Genomic DNA, 16,846 nt, shown 5'->3' on the forward strand with positions numbered 1-16,846 from the left:
TTGACTGTTTTAGATTAAACAATGACATTTGAAAATTGCAAAGGGCCTCCCATGTTTTATTTGAGGCTTATAATGAACATAAATATACAATGACTCATTCAGTAATGAACACTGACATGGAGCTGCTGCCATTGTTTTCCATTTCTAAAACTGGCTGGAATTTGGCTAGACTGCCCTGTTAGAAGGTCCTGAGGGTTCCCCACTGTAGAAAACACAGTAGCACAAAGTTAAGTTTTAATTCTACATGCTGATCCATTTTGCTATAGCAGATTTAAACAAGTTAAAGGGAACATCGACAAAGCCTCTGACTATATAATGAGATGTTCGGTTGTTAGGGTTAAAAGCTAAGTGTTCCCAACCGTTGATAGGCAGTGTATGTATTATAGGCTAGATATAACTTGCCATTACATAAGGTGTCATTAATCCAGGTGTAATCAGAGCCTGTCAGTTACTTCAGTGTTGGGTCAATGAATGTTCAACAGCCTGTTCTGATTGGCCAGTCATCACCTCTTATATAATCAGTCCTCCATTCTCCCCTTCAACATGAAGGTCAAGATTTCACTTTTGTCTCGCTGAGGTGAGGCAGGGCCTCAAGTGCTCTAACACTAATAAAGATTAGCCTATAATCCCTTCCTTCTCTCTCTCTTTCTCTTTCCCATCTATCTCACTCTCTTTCCACTCTCTTGATCTGTGTGTGTGTATTTGTGGGTTTTTGTCCAGAGGTGTGTAAGAGCGCTTTAATCTGATGATAACAGAGCTGCCTGAGTCTTTTCAGATTTGTGGTGCTGGTGGGGGGGGGTATATGTGTGTATCAGCTAACTCACTTACCCACAGGGGCTCACAGGGGATGCAGGATTAGAGTCGTCCAATTCAAAGTGTCCGCCAGCAACAGTGCACCAGTGAGACGCTGCTGTCTCCCCACCGTTTCCCCGTGCGTCTGTCTACCTGCATGTGAGCCTTGCTCAGAGCCTTGGACTTCAAAAAGAAGAGTACATCATTGGATCTGTGGTCGAGACCTATAAATGTAGTTCAGTGAATGTGACACCTGTCAGTAATGGATAACCGAACGCTGCTCTTGTTCTGCTTCTGCAGCGGCTTTCTGTCAGTCTCGTGCCTAATTGCCCACCAGAATGGATCCAATCCTCGTTTTATTTGAATTTTTTTTGTGAGGAAAATGACTGAGAGATGACGTCAGTGTTTTTTTCAGGAGCGATAGAAGCTGATGAATGCATGAGGATTTCTTTTCTGTCAGTTTTCTAACTCCATACTTCCTTTTCTTAGTGCTTTATGTCTGCATTTTCAGAACACAGCTTGCTTGGCTTGATAAGAAAGCCAAATGCGTAAACGTAACATCTGTTGCTTTTCAGAGCACTCATGTGTTTGGGCATAGTATCTGATATGCATGTGTTACACCACAAGCTGACTTCGCGAGGGGTGAAAGAGCTTGTTTTCAGGTTCTTTTTTATGCCATAAATAAACATGCTTCATTAACATCCAGCTTTTGGGTTTTGTATGCGTCTCTCACAACAAGCCCTCTGCCTCTGCGCAGATGTTCCAACAGCAGTAAAAAAGAGGGGAGGAGGAGAGGAGAGAGAGCAGGCATCCCCTGGTGACTGCCTGTACATAATTGATTGTTTATCTGTCAGGAGCATGAACAGCAGTGGAGAGAGACGTAGAGTCAGGCAGAGAGAGAGAGAGAGAGAGATTTGAGTAGATTTGAGTGGCAGGAGGAGAGAAAGTGTCAGAGCATTTCTGCAGTCCTGTCGATATGCGTGCAGTGGCACACAGCAGGCAGGTCCAGCTGTCAGCAGGCCGCAGTGACCTTGGGTTAATCTCCTCAGCCCCTTGGTTTGACACTTCATTCCTGCTTCATTCTGACTCCCTGTGATAGGACTCCTATGCTTAATTTAATACTGCATAGAGACAGAACATGTGTGTGTGCATGATTGTGTTATTATGTGTGTGCACATGTTTGTATGCTTGAATATTCTACGGTATGGCTAGATGTGTTTCATTCCCGTAAGCAAAGCATTAAAATGTCACTTGCACTTTGGATGAGTGAAAGCCATTTCAGGAGACATGAAAGGTTTGAGGCGAGTAGCAGAAGCGGATGACCTCGTGTTGATTAGAGAGATATGCTTGACATCAGCTTAAGATGCTGCTCTTCTCTAAGGTTCAGTATCTTTTTCACACTTCTGAATCTGAATCTGAAGCTTTGTTCTAAACGTAAGAGTGGGTATTTGAGCAATAATGTCTGTTAAATAGCAACCAGTAGTTTGTATTTAGTCCATTTTATAAAAGCACTTTTGTGTCTTCAAGATAAACAGACAATTTTAATCATCTGTATTCACCTCAGCTAACATTATTATCCTAGCAACATCATATTTCACCTCATACCTTTCAGCTGAAAACCATGTGAATAAATTTACTAAATCATGTTGAAAATTTTATTCCATTATGTATATATGAATAGAGTGTAAATTGAGCTTGAGTTTGATCATCTGCACATTTTCTCAACCTTGTACTGTCTGCTACTTGGCACCCGAAAGCCTCTGCCAGTGCGGACTTTTGATGACAGTTTGACACTTTCTTTAAAGTTTCATTTTTTAGTTTCGTTTTACGAGGCAAAAACATCATAGAAGTGTGTTTAGGATATAATTTTAGAGCAGGGGTGCTTAGTCCTGGTGCTGGAGATATTCCACCCTGCAGAGCTTAGCTCCAGTCCTAATCGAACACACGTGATCTAAGCAATGAAGGCCTTCAAGAGCATCAGAAGTAAAGAAAAAAAAATACAGAGCTGAGTGTGTTGGATCAGAACTCTCCAGTGTGGTAGATCTCCAGGACCAGGGCTGAGCACCACTGTTCTAGAGGAAAGCATAATGAAGAAATGAGAGAACGTTCATCTCAATTGGACACCCACAAGGGAATGAGGTTAAAACCCCTTCAACTGCAGGCTTATGATTCAGTTATTAAGCATAAGACTTATTATTCAGTGACTGCTATGAATTATTCAGTACTGTCAAACTAATATCTAAGTTATGTAGTTACGAGAATTGAGGAGTTAAAGTGTGGCCTCCTTTATGGGCTCTTGAAGTTTAAGGGGTTAATGGCAGAATTCACACTTTCACAATCCAGCGGTCATAGTTCCAGTAGTCACGGTCATTTTTGTCATGTATGTGAAGTGAGGTAAAGTAAAAACACTGTTCATCATAGTTTCAGCCAAAGAGCACTCATGCAGGAATGAGTCATACTTTGGCCCTCCAGAAATCAGTGAGTCACCCCCCCACCCCCTCTGTCTGTCTATCTCCCTCTCTCCCCCTCTCCATCTCCCTCTCTGTCTGTCTGTCTCTCTCTCTATCTATTTCTTTCTGTCTCTCCCACTTCTCTCTCTTTTTCTCTCTGTCTATTGGAACCTCAGTCTTCAAAATAATACAGACACTTACCATGAGCTCATCAAGGAATCATCCAGGCTTTCCATCTGAAGAACATTGGACCAGACTTTTTAATGGAGGAATATGTCATACTGTCTGTGTTACCTTTGTTAACAGTTAGGCTTTTATTGGCTGTAAGTACAGGCAGTTTAAGTCAGACACCCAAATACTGCAGATAGATGGAACAGGAGAAGACAGTGGACCTTCAGTATGAAGTTCAGTTGGAAGTTAGTCAGAGGAGTTAAGCAAATTCAAACATGACTTTGCAAAACTCTTAAGTTTGCTTTTCTTCTGACGACTACATCTTAGTTTGATAGTTGTGCTGCCTAGTATATCCTTGGACTTCTTTTGTTCTTTTGTATGCTTGTTTGTTTTAAGAAATTGTTCAGCGACTAATCAGATTTACACAATTTTCCACCCTTGACGTAGTCAGTCAGGCAAACCTTTTGTTTGGAACCCAAATTTTGCTTGTTCAGTCTAATCTGCATCCAAAATGTCTAAACCGCATTCATGTATTAATTAAGGTTGCACTGACTTGTCTAACTACAGAACTATTAACAAAACCTAAATGTGCAGCTGAATGCTGTGGGCATTTTAAACAACAGGTTCTGTACTTAGAAACCATCTCAGGAGTAGGAGTGCTGATCAGTTATTGTGGCAGTGATTGTCATAAATACAGAAGAATCTGATCCAAGATCATTGCCTTAATTTATGACTGCTTTGTAAATACCAAGTCTGGCTGTTGTCTGACATGGCTGGCTATGAAATTTTGTTCATTTTTATAGAGCACAATAAGTCATACTTTCTCCTAAAGCACATTGACTAGTCTGTGTGCCCTTATTTAAGATTTAGGTGTAGTTTGAGTGGGTTGAGAGAATTTCTGGGAACGTTTTTATGGAAATGATTTGGGCAGTTTGGGTGACTATTGAGTTCTAGTGTTTGTTCGCACCATCTCCAGATCAAAACTGAAGAATCAAAATATAAACTCCAAACATGTCTTGTCTGATCAGCTCCATCTAGGTTGAGTGAATTGTGTAAATTAGATTTTTGGCTGGATCTTTCCTTTAAGGCACCCATATAATTCAGTCTTAGCCTAATGATCATCACTTGAGTTTTTGAGAAGATGCTGAAAACTATGCAGGTGATGAGTTGACCTTGGCAACACTTCTGCTAGATCCATCAATGATATGAATAAAAGAAGATTATTTATGGAATGTTTGTAGAACTCCTAACGGAATACTTCTATCCCACAATCCCTTGTGGATAAAGATCTCCCCCTGTGTTCATGGTCAATTGGAGGGCGGACAGAAATTGCATCTTCAGCGTTACAAGGTCTTGCCGTCTGTTTGCGTGTGTATGCGTATCTCAGAATGTTTGCATAGAAAGCTGAAAAGTTCAATTCAAAGTCATTCCAGTGCAAAGTTTTCTCTCCCCTTCTCTGTCTCTAAAGGAGGCTGTTGCAGTAATCCATCAGCTCTCCTGCTGAGCCTGATTTCTTCCAAGGTTTCATTTCCGCTTTATTTGCCTTGGGACAATAGCACACTAACAGTATCACTGTTCGAAAGAAACTCAACTTTTTGTTTTCATTAATTATCATGATGTTTGTCTCTTATTCTCATCGTCTCTCTCTCTCTTTCTATTACAGAGCACGATGAGTGTGTGTCAGGACAGCACAACTGTGATGAGAATGCATTGTGTTTTAACACTGTTGGGGGACACAGCTGCTCCTGCAAACCCGGCTACACCGGCAACGGCACCATCTGCCGAGGTGAGATACCCCAGCCTAACGCAGCCAAACTTACCTGCTCTTATTTAGACTCACAGTTCACCTGGCAGTTAATGTTTTATCTGTCCTACATTGAAGCTTTTTTTACATTTGATATAACGTTTACAAGTATTTTCCGGCACAGTCTGATTTGTTGAGAAGCGTTCTACTCATGCTTATATTTGTGAAAACATGTTTTGTTACAATAACCGAGCACTGGTTGCTAAATAATGACTTGCTATATGCTGCGGCTAACTGTTACTACGTTTCTACTGTGGCGCATACGAAAATGGATACATTAGATAACTTCTGTAAGAAAATATTTGACCTGCAGACTGTTTGATCAGATTCTGAAGAAGAATGTAATAGCAGGGCTATGTCAAATTCCAAACCTGTTGTTGCTAATCAGTAACATGAAAGGCTACTACTTTCTTAGCGGAAGCCATTATTAAAGCACTTTTCCTACAATGTTCAGGGCTTCTTTGCTTTACTTTGTTTTTTATTTTGATAAACTATTGTATAAAAGCAATAAAACACTGAAGGTTGTGTTTTATCGTGAATAACATCACGACTGAGGCGATCAACAGTTCAAATTACGATGCTGCAATGTTATTCACATAATGAAATATATTTACATTTGATTTATGTTCTGTAACGACAGATTCAAGTCTGAGCCTCTAGCTTTTGTCCATTTAGTTCAATGCTGATAAATGGCAAAAACATGGCAAAAATGCAAATGATGTTTTATCATTCTGCAAAACAGACTTTCACAGTATTTTCAGAGTGCGATGCTGTATTCATTGTTTTATTGTGAAATCAACTCATCTTAATACATTTTCTGTAATAACAGAAAATTACTGTGAGGTTGGCATTGAGCAGTACCATACAACATTAAGATTTGACAGCTAAAAAGGCATAAACATTTGAATGAAATTTTAATGAAAACATTTTAAGTATTTTTATTCTGATGATTTTGTGTTTAAAGACTTTTAACGTTTACACTGGACTGTTTAAATGGTCAAACAGAAATGTTCACAAAATGTTTTTGGTTTTGACAAAAATGTTATTGTTTATTGGTATTGCCAGATAGAAGTTTTGGTTATGTTTGTGCTGTTTAATTCATTAGTTAGTTTAATTCATAGGCAAAGTTAAAATGTCTGTAAAATGTGTAATTAGTCTTGTTTTGCAGATGCAAATTTACAGTAAATTACTGGCTACTCAGTTGCATTACGTTTACAGTTGTTATGTAAAAATACAGGAGATTACTGTATTACTGGATTACAGTTTATCACTGTAAAGTACAGGAGAATACAGCTATATCACAGTTTTTACACTGTAAGGATTGGTTACAAACTGTGTGACCTGTATATCCATTCATATGTTTATGTGTAACAGAGTGTCATAGTGCTAAAACAACAAAATGCTGTGTGAAAATCTATTTAAGCCTTGCCCTGTATGTGACCTGTGTTTGGCCCCTAGCTCTGTGTGATGGTCTGTGCCTAAATGGTGGTTCCTGCGTCTCCCCCAACACATGTATTTGCGCGCAAGGCTTTACTGGGAAGAGGTGTGAGACAGGTAAGAGGCTTTTGCTGCCTTTCTGCTCATACTCATCACCCTGTGTTCCTACACTCCATTCCCTTGCTGTTCTCTTGACTCATGCGCCATGTGCAGTGAGGTCTAGCTTTTTCTGCTCAATATCTAAGCTGGTGTGATGAAGTGAAACAAGAGAGCTTTCCATTGCTGGCCTGCTGTGGTACTAGACTAAAGCAGTAAGCACTGTAGCCTAGCAACTGTATCACCTGAAAAAGTTCATCTATGTGTATGTGATTATCTTTTGCAAGTCTCTGATTGTGACCATCACATCCTGCCTTCACAGCAGATCCTCATCTGATTAAACCGGAGCTTTGTACACAATCCTTGTTACAGTTTGCAAAATTTATTTTATTTGAAATTTGATTTCAGTGTAGCTATTCATCTCAGTTCAAATACTAGTCGTCTTCGTTTTCTTAGATAATGGAATCAGAAATTGATTCTGCCTCTCATCTATAGTCTAACCACAGCTACATCATATAGTGTTCAGCACTTGCGGCTCAGCGCTATGTTAAATAAAGTCTGATTCATTTTGCAGTCTATCCCCCACGTTTGCTTTCTGCTCTTATTGACTTTTTATAATAAAGTTGCTTCTGTTCATATCTAATTTAGCTATGAATTACACTGAGAAGGACTGAATTTGCTGGGACGTTTTAATCAAAAGGTTGATTGAAGGCTCAACGGGACTTTGTGTTGTGTCTCACCATCATGTAATGTGACTGGGCTATGATGGATTAGCGCTGTTCTCCTCTGTCTGCTGTTACTCTATGGGTAATTAAGGGTAGAGGCAGATGCTGAGCATGGCTGGGGGAGGTTCTACTCAGGGGAAAAACAAACTGTAGAGAGAAACACGGGCCTGCAGTGCTCGCCTCTGTAGCGGGACCTGCCTGCCTCATCCCGCCTCATATTGATTGCACATAAAGGACCCTTTACGACGTGTCCCTGCACAGCGCCCGATTGAAATCCAATTGTTTTGTTTTACAGCGCCCTGCCTGTCATTCCCTGAGTGATAATACAGATTCCCGGGTTTCTGAAGAGCCTTCAGACATTTGATTGTAAGGACAGTGGCAAGAACATTTCTGTAGCAGAAATTCAGCTGCTTGTTCAAAATCTACCATATGCTATTCTAAGAAACTCTAGTTTAATAAAAGCCCATGTAAAAACTTTTATACATCGGTGCGTTTTGTTAGTTGTAATTGTTTTAGAAAGTTTTTGGAGCCTGATCCGAGATACGTTACTTTAAAATATTACTCTGTATTAATGTGCCTAGTCTGACAGGTTTGTTTTGGCCTACAATTTTTCTTAATTACTGTTTATAGTGTCTATTTATTTATAATCCAATTTGACCAATCTGATGACCTGGACTACCTGTTACTATAATATTCTACAGTGAAATCACTTCATTTTTTTTATAAATGCACACTATAAACATTTCTTGAGCATAATAACTATTTTACAGTGTTGTTTCAGCTTTGAAAGCACTGTTACTGCTTAACAGCAGTTTTGCACTGAAAAGGGCCAGTAAAGCAGAACCTTTCAGTGTTGCTTTTGTTTTTACACCAATCATGAGTGAAAAACATGAGAGTGATTTTGTGCATGCTTCAAGAGGCATGTCACTCGTGGCAAGCGACAAAGAAATCAAATCAAAGTTTAACTAGTGCACACTCAAATTTTACATGTTTAAGTGAAAGTGGAAACATTTTATTTCCTGTTAAAAATAGTTCCACACTGCAGACATTAAGACTACTGAAAACGTGGCTCACTGCTGCAGGTTATGGATAATATCTGTTTATGGCACCTCTTACGGCAGTGAATGAATAGAGCACAAAATGGATTGTATGGAGTTTAGGATTGCCTATATACACCTGGCTTTGGATCAGACTGGGACATCTGTAATCACAAGCCTTATGCTGTGTTTACATGTTGCTGTTAAAATTAGTGGTCTATATTTTGTGTGAACACTGATGGTGTGCAACTGACAGCTGCATGCAGCCATATGAATGTTGTCAAGGTAGTAGCATCAATGGAATAGCACTGGCGTTCTTGACCCATGTGTTCACAGTCAAATGGTGTGTTTTCATCAGAGTTTAAGTTTGTTGTACATGAATGTTAGGAACGTTTGGCCAATTTTTCTACCACTGGTCCACTAAAGGAAAAGAATTCAGTGCCTCTGAGATTTATTTAGCAGTTTTCTAATGAAAACCATGCTGTGGCTTTGGTAATGGGAGTTGTGCAGTGCAGTGAGATGAGTGTTCTTCTGTAGTCATACTGGGATGACTGTGTGTTTGTGTAGATTAAGGAGAAGTGTTGTGATGTGTGGCCTTAGGCACAGCTATTTTTGCTCTCTGTCTCATATTAATCATCAAGGTTGATTATGATTCAAAGAATGAAGAATGTAAAGCGACAGAATTAGACACAGAAAATCACGACGCCTGCAAAAGCAGAGGAACACACACACTGTAGAAGTACATGTACAAGTGGCAGACAGCTACAGCATGAGACATTATAGAACAGCGACATTGAAGAATGCAGTTCCTCACGCATACACACAATCATACCTTTTTCCAGAGGGCCAGTGTGTGACTATGCTTTGTATCAGTGTGTGTATGTGTGTGTTTATTGGGAGGTCAGTTCTGCTAGTCCTTAGGAATATGTTTTTGAAAAAGAAACTAATTATAATAATAATAATTGATTTAATTTATATAGTGCCTGATGGTTTTTCCACAACTGCTTACAAAAATTACAACAAAACTACAAATCAGCAGGTCAGATTATTGTCATGTTAAAGTTAAGCTCAAGGTACGCTCCAGCAATAGAACCGTGTGGGGGTCTGTGTATCTGTCTATGAACCTGTTACTATCCTGACAGCTGCTGTTCACAGTCACATGTAACACATGATAATCACTCGAATTCTGCTTATTTAGAATTCTTCATTAAGTCTCAGAATCCAAGGAGGAGATTTCTCAGAAAGACAGGCAGAGAGAGTCAGGCAAACAGACTGACAGACAGAGAGAATGACGTGCAGATTCACACAAAAATATATTATAGTGTGTGTGTGTGTGCGTGTGTGTGTGTGTGTGTGTGTGTGTGAGGAGAGAGAGGGAGAGAGCATTTGTTGAAAGCCTATAACAAAACAGCAAAAGCACTTCAGCCAGTATGAATCACTGTGTACACTTTACTGTATTCATGCTGTGTTTGCTTCTTTAGCTCTGTCTTTGATGCATTGCATTGCATTGATGTCACTTGGTGTCCAGCAGTGATAGAAATGGTTTAGTGATTAAAACAGCTGATTTGTACTGTTGCTCATGTCTAAGCTATCAGGAGGTGTTGCTGGAACTGAGTGTTCCTCACAGTGAACTAATATCAGTGCTCTTTACCCCACAGCTTCACTGATAGAACACTGCTCACATACAATTAGAGAAAGAGAGCAGCTCAGAGAGCTTCAGTTTGGGTGGTGGTTCAATGGGTACATCAAGAGAGGCAGAGAAGAGAGAGAGAAAAGAGAAGAGAGAGAGAAGGTGGGAGGGTTTGGGGTTGGGGTTGAGGCAGAGGGGAGAAATGAACATGGAAATGCTTTCACTCTCTCTCGCTCTCTGCCTCTCTACACAAGCTTTTAGGAACACCCTCGGGACCCACAGACTACCCAGTAACAGAGAGAGAGAGAGAGACAGAGAGAGAGACAGAGAAAGAGAGAGACAGAGAGAGAGACGGAGACAGAGAGAGAGACAAGGGAAGAGAGAGGGAGAGATATATACAGAGAGATACACAGAAATGTGTGTATGTATATGTGTTTCTAGCTATCTATTTATCTATCTATCTATCTATATACAGAGAGGAAGAGAGATAGAAAAAGAGAGGGAGACAGACATGGAAGGAGTGATATAGGTAACTTCGCTCTTAATCATGGCTAGATGTGATGAGTTATAGAATAAAGGAGAAGAGTGAGTGTTAATAGTCAAATTAGGAACAGGAGAAAGGTAAGGAGCATGGAGGGAAAACCAAAAAGAACAAAGATCAGAAGATTCTCCAATGTGTTCTGTTTGTTTGTTTCCACAAATCCAATTCCAAAAAAGTTTGGACAGTAGTTAAAATGCAGATTAAAACAGTAAGCAGTGTATGAATACAAGACAAGATATGTAATGTTTTCCTTATCAACTTCTATGGTTTTTGTAAGTTGTTTTTTTTTCTCGCTCATTCTGAAATTGATGCCTGGAACACATTCCAAAAAAGTTGAGGCAGGGCCAATTTAATAAGACCAGGAAATGTTCTGAAATTAAAAAATAAAAAGGCTTAGTCTTTTATGAGTGACGATGGTTTAAGGCTCATCACTTTGCCAAAAATGCAAAAAAAAAAAATCTTGAGTGAGTGACTGCAAGCATTTGAGGTATTTCAGCCTCCATAGTGCATAATCAAAAATTCAAGAAATCTCAAGACATCTCTGTGCATGAAGGGCAAGGCTGAAAACCTGCAAGGCAGCATGGCTGTGTAATCAGAGAGTGCAAGTGCTACACTGGCCTGCCTGCAGTCCAGACCGGCCTCCCAATGAAAGTTTGTGTAAAATACAACAATGAAGGACCTGACGGTTACACAGCTGAAGACTGTATAGCAGAATAATGGCAAAAGTTTCCACTTTTAAAACTGGATCAGTTGGCATCTACAGTCCCCAAAACCTTTATTACGTGCTGTTAAAAGCAAAAAAGAGGTAACACACAGAGGTAAACATGCTTCTGCCCCAGCTTTTTGGAGAGTGTTTCAGACATCAAATTCGGACTGAGTATACATTTACAAAACAACATGTTCATAAGGTAAAATGTCAAATATTGTGTTTTGTGTTGTTCTCGATGTAATGCAGGTTGAACATAATTTATAATCAATGCTTTATGTTTTTATTGGCATTATATTGACATACCAACCACAAGGATGCTGAACATTGTAGCAAGAAAAAAAGGGGATTTCAGCTCTCTGTCCCTGGAACAGCTGGCTTATGAAGTATCTAATATCTGTCTGTTGTAGGTCAGGGAATCTCACAGAAGGCATTTTTCAGAAAACAGAGTTTCAAACAGAATTGTGTTCACTGTTGGCTTAGTACCCTTTAAATTCAGCCTGGTGGTGACGTCATATTCCCAGGTGTTAGTCTGCAGTGACAGCCACTAGCATGCATAAACCCCCCCAGGGAGTGGATCCACATGCGTACACACACACACACACAAGTGTGCAGGACAGCGCTCAGGTGCTGATGCCGAAAGCTAGACTGCACTCTATGCTGTGCTCAGAGAACAAGAGATGGAAAAACTCATAGAATTTGCAGAGCAGTTTTAGTGCTTTATATTGAGATTATATATGAAATGTGAGTTAAATGGCCAGAAAGCAGTACCTTGCCTTGCCTAGTAAAAATGAATATGTAGCTTATCTCAAGGCGAATTCTCGTTATAATTACTGCTTTTGCTTTTTAATTTTAACCCATGGCGCAGTTTGTGGCCTTTGTTCAGTTTTTGTTTGTGGCACGGACAGCCTAGAGGCTGACCAGTAATTAAGGACAGAGAAGAGGACTGTTGGGGCAGTAGTTACTCTGGTCATAACACAGCAGAGCATGTAACAATGTTACAAGGCCGTTAATTAAAACTCTCCTCATTACTGCTAGAGATGATGCAGAGGGTCATCCTAGGTTTTTCTAATACAATTTTTTTATAACCTAAAGAAAATGATTTTGGTTTACAAAAGAAAGTTGCCATTTTTGTTTTTTTCTCATCTCTTACACCACAGCACATTTGATTTAGTTGTGAATTTGATTTTGTTTTATGAAGTACAGCTTTTGTTTACTGTATATATAGGGATACTCAGGGGAAGAAGTACCTCCAGGGTAAGATGCAACCCCTTTATTTTCTGTCTCAGTCAAATGATGAGGCCATATCTAATCTGTTTTTTTACACATTGTAAACTTGTAAACTTTTGCGGTTGGTTGATGTTTTTGTCATTGGATAATAGTTACCTATGTGTTTCAATTACACTGAGAGATTTTTTTTCTTTTGAAGTGAAAATGCAAATGTAATTGTAAATATAAATGTAAATTTAAATGTTAGATTTTTGGGGTAAGAACAAGACAAGGGGCAAAAATCCTCCATTTGCATACTGACCGAGAAATATTATTTACTTTTTGCGGCATTTTTAGCAGTCTTGATGGAGATTTCGAGTTAATAAATGAGTTTTGTGATTTGGCAGGATTCCTACCCTAGGTAGAGGGGCAGTGGGACGAGATGGCCCTTTGCAAAGTTTTCTTTTTTGTGTTCAAAAAGCAAAGCTGTCTGCTGTTACCAGAAACATCTGTGCTAGCTATAATGGTTAACTGTGTGTATTTGAAGAGTTTTTTTCTGTTGTGCTTCTCTAACCTCTACAGTAGATCTACTGCTGCTTTATTCTCCCCCCAAACTACACTGAGCTCTTATATAGCATAAAGTAGCCTCAGGTCAGTGGAGTGAAACGGCAGTGTTTGCATTGCAGCAGTGCAGGGCGAGCTTAGAGGAGGACAGAATGCAGACTCACCCGGAGATATTAAACACAGGGAATGAGCTCTGACACACAGTTATTTAAAAAAAAAAAACACTTTAAATCATGCGCTTGTGTCCAGATGATTTAATTAGGACTGAGTTGCCCCACACATTATTGCCTGACCTTTCTCTCACTGGATATATTACTTTGTGTGTGTGTGTGTGTGTGAGAGGATTACTGCTCTATTTCACAAACTGCTCTCATTTATTCACATAACTCTGTGCTGTTGATAGTCATATCAGAAACCGTGATGTGATCTACAGTAAAAACGGGTGTTTGTTTTACACTGATACTTTCTGAAATGACAGAGAACGCTGTGTGATCCGAATTATTCATGATAGATTTTCTATAATCCATGGTGTTGTAATTTAGTGGTGATTGTCTATATGAGAAAAATGCTTTGAATATCAATGGTAGTCTTCTTTGCTTGGTAAATATACAGTACGGAAATAAATGAAATATTAATGAACATGCCATTTCATTTGATTTTGATGAAAATCAGCAATATATATCTCAACCTTATCTTACAATTCCTGATTTTTTCTGATTCTCTCTCTCTCTCTCTTTCTCCTCTCTCTCTCTCTCTCTCTCTTTCTCTCAGTGCCTGGGTTATTGACTGGAGAGCAGCTCTGGTTTTGTTCTGTGTAGATTGTGTGTCTGGTTCTGTAGTTGATTTGTGTGATTACTTGCCTTATTAATGGTGAGGACTGAAAGTGCTGCTCTGTGCAAATGCTCCTCATTAAAGCCCCATTCAGCAGCTCTTCCAATTACTCTCAGAGAAAAATAGACAGATAAACACAGAGAGAGAGAGAGAGAGAGAGAGAGAGAGAGAGAGAGAGAGAGAAAGAGAGCTTTGCGATTGACTACAGCACTTGTAGAACTGAATAAACGTGTGCGGGAGGGAGAGCTGATTATCGATACAGAGAGAGGAATGTGCAGTGGCGTATGCAAAGGTCATGCTGTTTACAATAAAAGTGAGTGTAAGAGTGAAAGGGGCTTTGTAATCTCATCAGGTTTGATAATTAGCTCTTTGTGCTGGGTGACATTACACTCTGCTCGTGCCACTGGCTCGCTGAACCCACATGTGCTTTTCAAGCGCAATGATCACTCATAACACCTTCGTTACTTATTTAGATGTGGTGCCGTGTATACACACAGCCATGCACTCACACACACCCGCACGCGTAATTACCAGTGCCTAATTAGAGCATTTTGCATCTCATGAGTGGCTTTTAAAAAAGTTTGTGTGTAGGGGGCTGTTTGTGTGTGAATGTGTGGAGTATTGAGGAGGCTGCTTTTGCATGTTGACTTCCACTGCTGTGTGATTGTTATAGATACGGAAGGAAATTTATAGAGTCTACGTCACTGCTGCAGTAATGCTGTCCACTATTTTCTGGTCCTGTGGTCACTTGAATAAAACATCATATATATGTGAATCTGGCATATCCCTATAGACAAGGCAAGGCACTTTCATTTATATAGTTATATAGCTGCATTTCATACACTGTGGTCATTCAGTGTGCTTTAATTCAAATTCAAATAAATTAAAATAAAAAAAAGATGTTTACTTCAAGCGATCTGCGTAAAATCTCTTCAGGTAAATGTTTAAGTGGAATTTTTTTTAAATTCATAAATTTAAATTTGAATTTTAGACCTTAAGTTTCAGCACTTATGTTTTTGACAGTTTAAATTTTTTAGTGTACCCTTTAAGCATTTAACTTAATTTGTTTTATGCAAATGCCCACTTGTCCCTGAACACCTTTGCTCTGTACTGTTCAGTGCTGTAACACACCAGTTTAACTCTTAGATGTTGCTGTTATTATTTGCAGTAACAAAAACCTGGTGTAGGTTGATACAAACTCTTTCTCATTCATAGCTCATTGAAACAAACAGAGAAATTCTGGCAAAAGCTGGTAGAAGAATTTCCCTTGCATCTTTCCCACATTTTTTGTTATTTTCTAACATTGAAACTATCCGACAAAAAGTGAGGAGTGCAATATGGAGCGTAAATACTAAAGGTGCACGATCGAATTGATTGTAAACGGCAGTTTTTTGCTCCAAACAAGCAGTGGGCAGTTGGCTAATTATTACAAGTCAGTGAAAATGGAATTTATTGTGTAACTAATAGTAATAATAATAATAATGATAATAATAATTTTTATTTATATAGCACTTTTCATGCCGGTGGCAGCTCAAAGTGCTTTTCAAGACAGGTGATAAAGTTAAACAGTAATACAAGAAATTATAAATATTAATTTAGAATCATATAAGAAAGTGACACAGATCAAATTGAAAGTTAAATACTGCGAGACGTGGAGGTATTATTAAATGCTAAGTTAAAGAGATATGTTTTTAGATGCTTCTTAAAAGTGAGCACTGAGCTTGACAGTGTAATAAAAGGTGGAATTGAGTTCCAAAGTTTAGAAGCATAATAACTGAAATTTAATTTAATGTTATTAACATAATGTGTTTTAGTTATGTAATTAATTAATGACATGAACAGTGTAGCAAAACAATAGCATGTTGTATTGAAATGACGTGTCAGTTGTTCTAAGAGCACAAGCACAAAAGAATTGCAAAACCAGGAATGAGAAACAATGATCCTTTGGGCCTTATGTTTGACGCCGTCTTTATTTGTTTATACTCTAATTATTGTGTAATAAGCCTATTCCTTTGCCCTTTAAAAATCGTATGCATTGAACAAGAGCCGGTCATAATCCAGATAAGACTGTAGCCACCCGGAATCATTATGGCTTTGTTTAAAGCGGCGTGTGTGCCGTGGTGTCTCAGTGTGAGCTGATCTTGGCCGCTGGCTGTCACTCAGCACCGCCATCTGAGTGCCGATGAACTGTCCTCTGAGTCTTCCTGCGCACGAGGAGAGATTGAATAAAAGAGTAAAGCGCAGGAGGAAGGACGAGTGGCTGAATAAACGAGTGGAGCCAGGCAGGACGCACTCATCCTCTGCCCTCTGAGATCTGTTTTAATAGATCCTTTGTTTCCAGCTTGTCGCTCAAGATAACGAGGGGAACAGCTGTGACCATTGCATCACCTCTCCTCTGCACTCCTTCACTCCTCCTCTCTCTCTCTTTTATTCTCTCTGTCTCTCACCATCTTCTCACCATTTACCTTCCACTTCTTTTTTCACCCATTCTTTTTCTCATCAGTCTTTTTCTCATATTTTCTCTCCATTCTTCTTTAATTGAAGAGTCTTTATTGACAGTAATATTCAGGTAGGTTATTGTCAAGATATGAGATTTCAATTAGTAGATGTATTAAGAGACTCATGTATCATACAGCTTTAGTATGTTGTATTCTTCATTCATCTGTACTGTGCTTTAGATTCTGTGGCTGCAAATAAACAAATACAGCACAAAAGGGATGTAAAAAATTAAATACATAGACACATTTCCACAGGGCGATTCCGCTCTCTCAGCAGTCTGTCAGATAATCAGATGAGGTGAAATCAATATACTCCAGCACATTTCAGCATAGAGTTGCCTTATCATGGCCATAG

At 39.2% G+C, this 16,846-nt stretch overlaps 1 protein-coding gene across 1 annotated transcript in view; it reads left to right on the forward strand.

The window, feature by feature from the left end:
* Positions 1-16,846, forward strand: part of nell2a (neural EGFL like 2a) — a 71,751-nt gene that overhangs the window by 41,298 nt on the left and 13,607 nt on the right. The window contains exons 14-15 of the mRNA XM_036576289.1: positions 5,077-5,199; positions 6,676-6,771. Of these exons, the coding sequence (XP_036432182.1) occupies positions 5,077-5,199; positions 6,676-6,771 (219 nt within the window). The remainder of the gene's footprint in view (positions 1-5,076; positions 5,200-6,675; positions 6,772-16,846) is intronic.

The sequence above is a fragment of the Colossoma macropomum genome, unplaced genomic scaffold, assembly GCF_904425465.1.
Source record: "Colossoma macropomum unplaced genomic scaffold, Colossoma_macropomum, whole genome shotgun sequence".
NCBI lineage: Eukaryota > Metazoa > Chordata > Actinopteri > Characiformes > Serrasalmidae > Colossoma > Colossoma macropomum.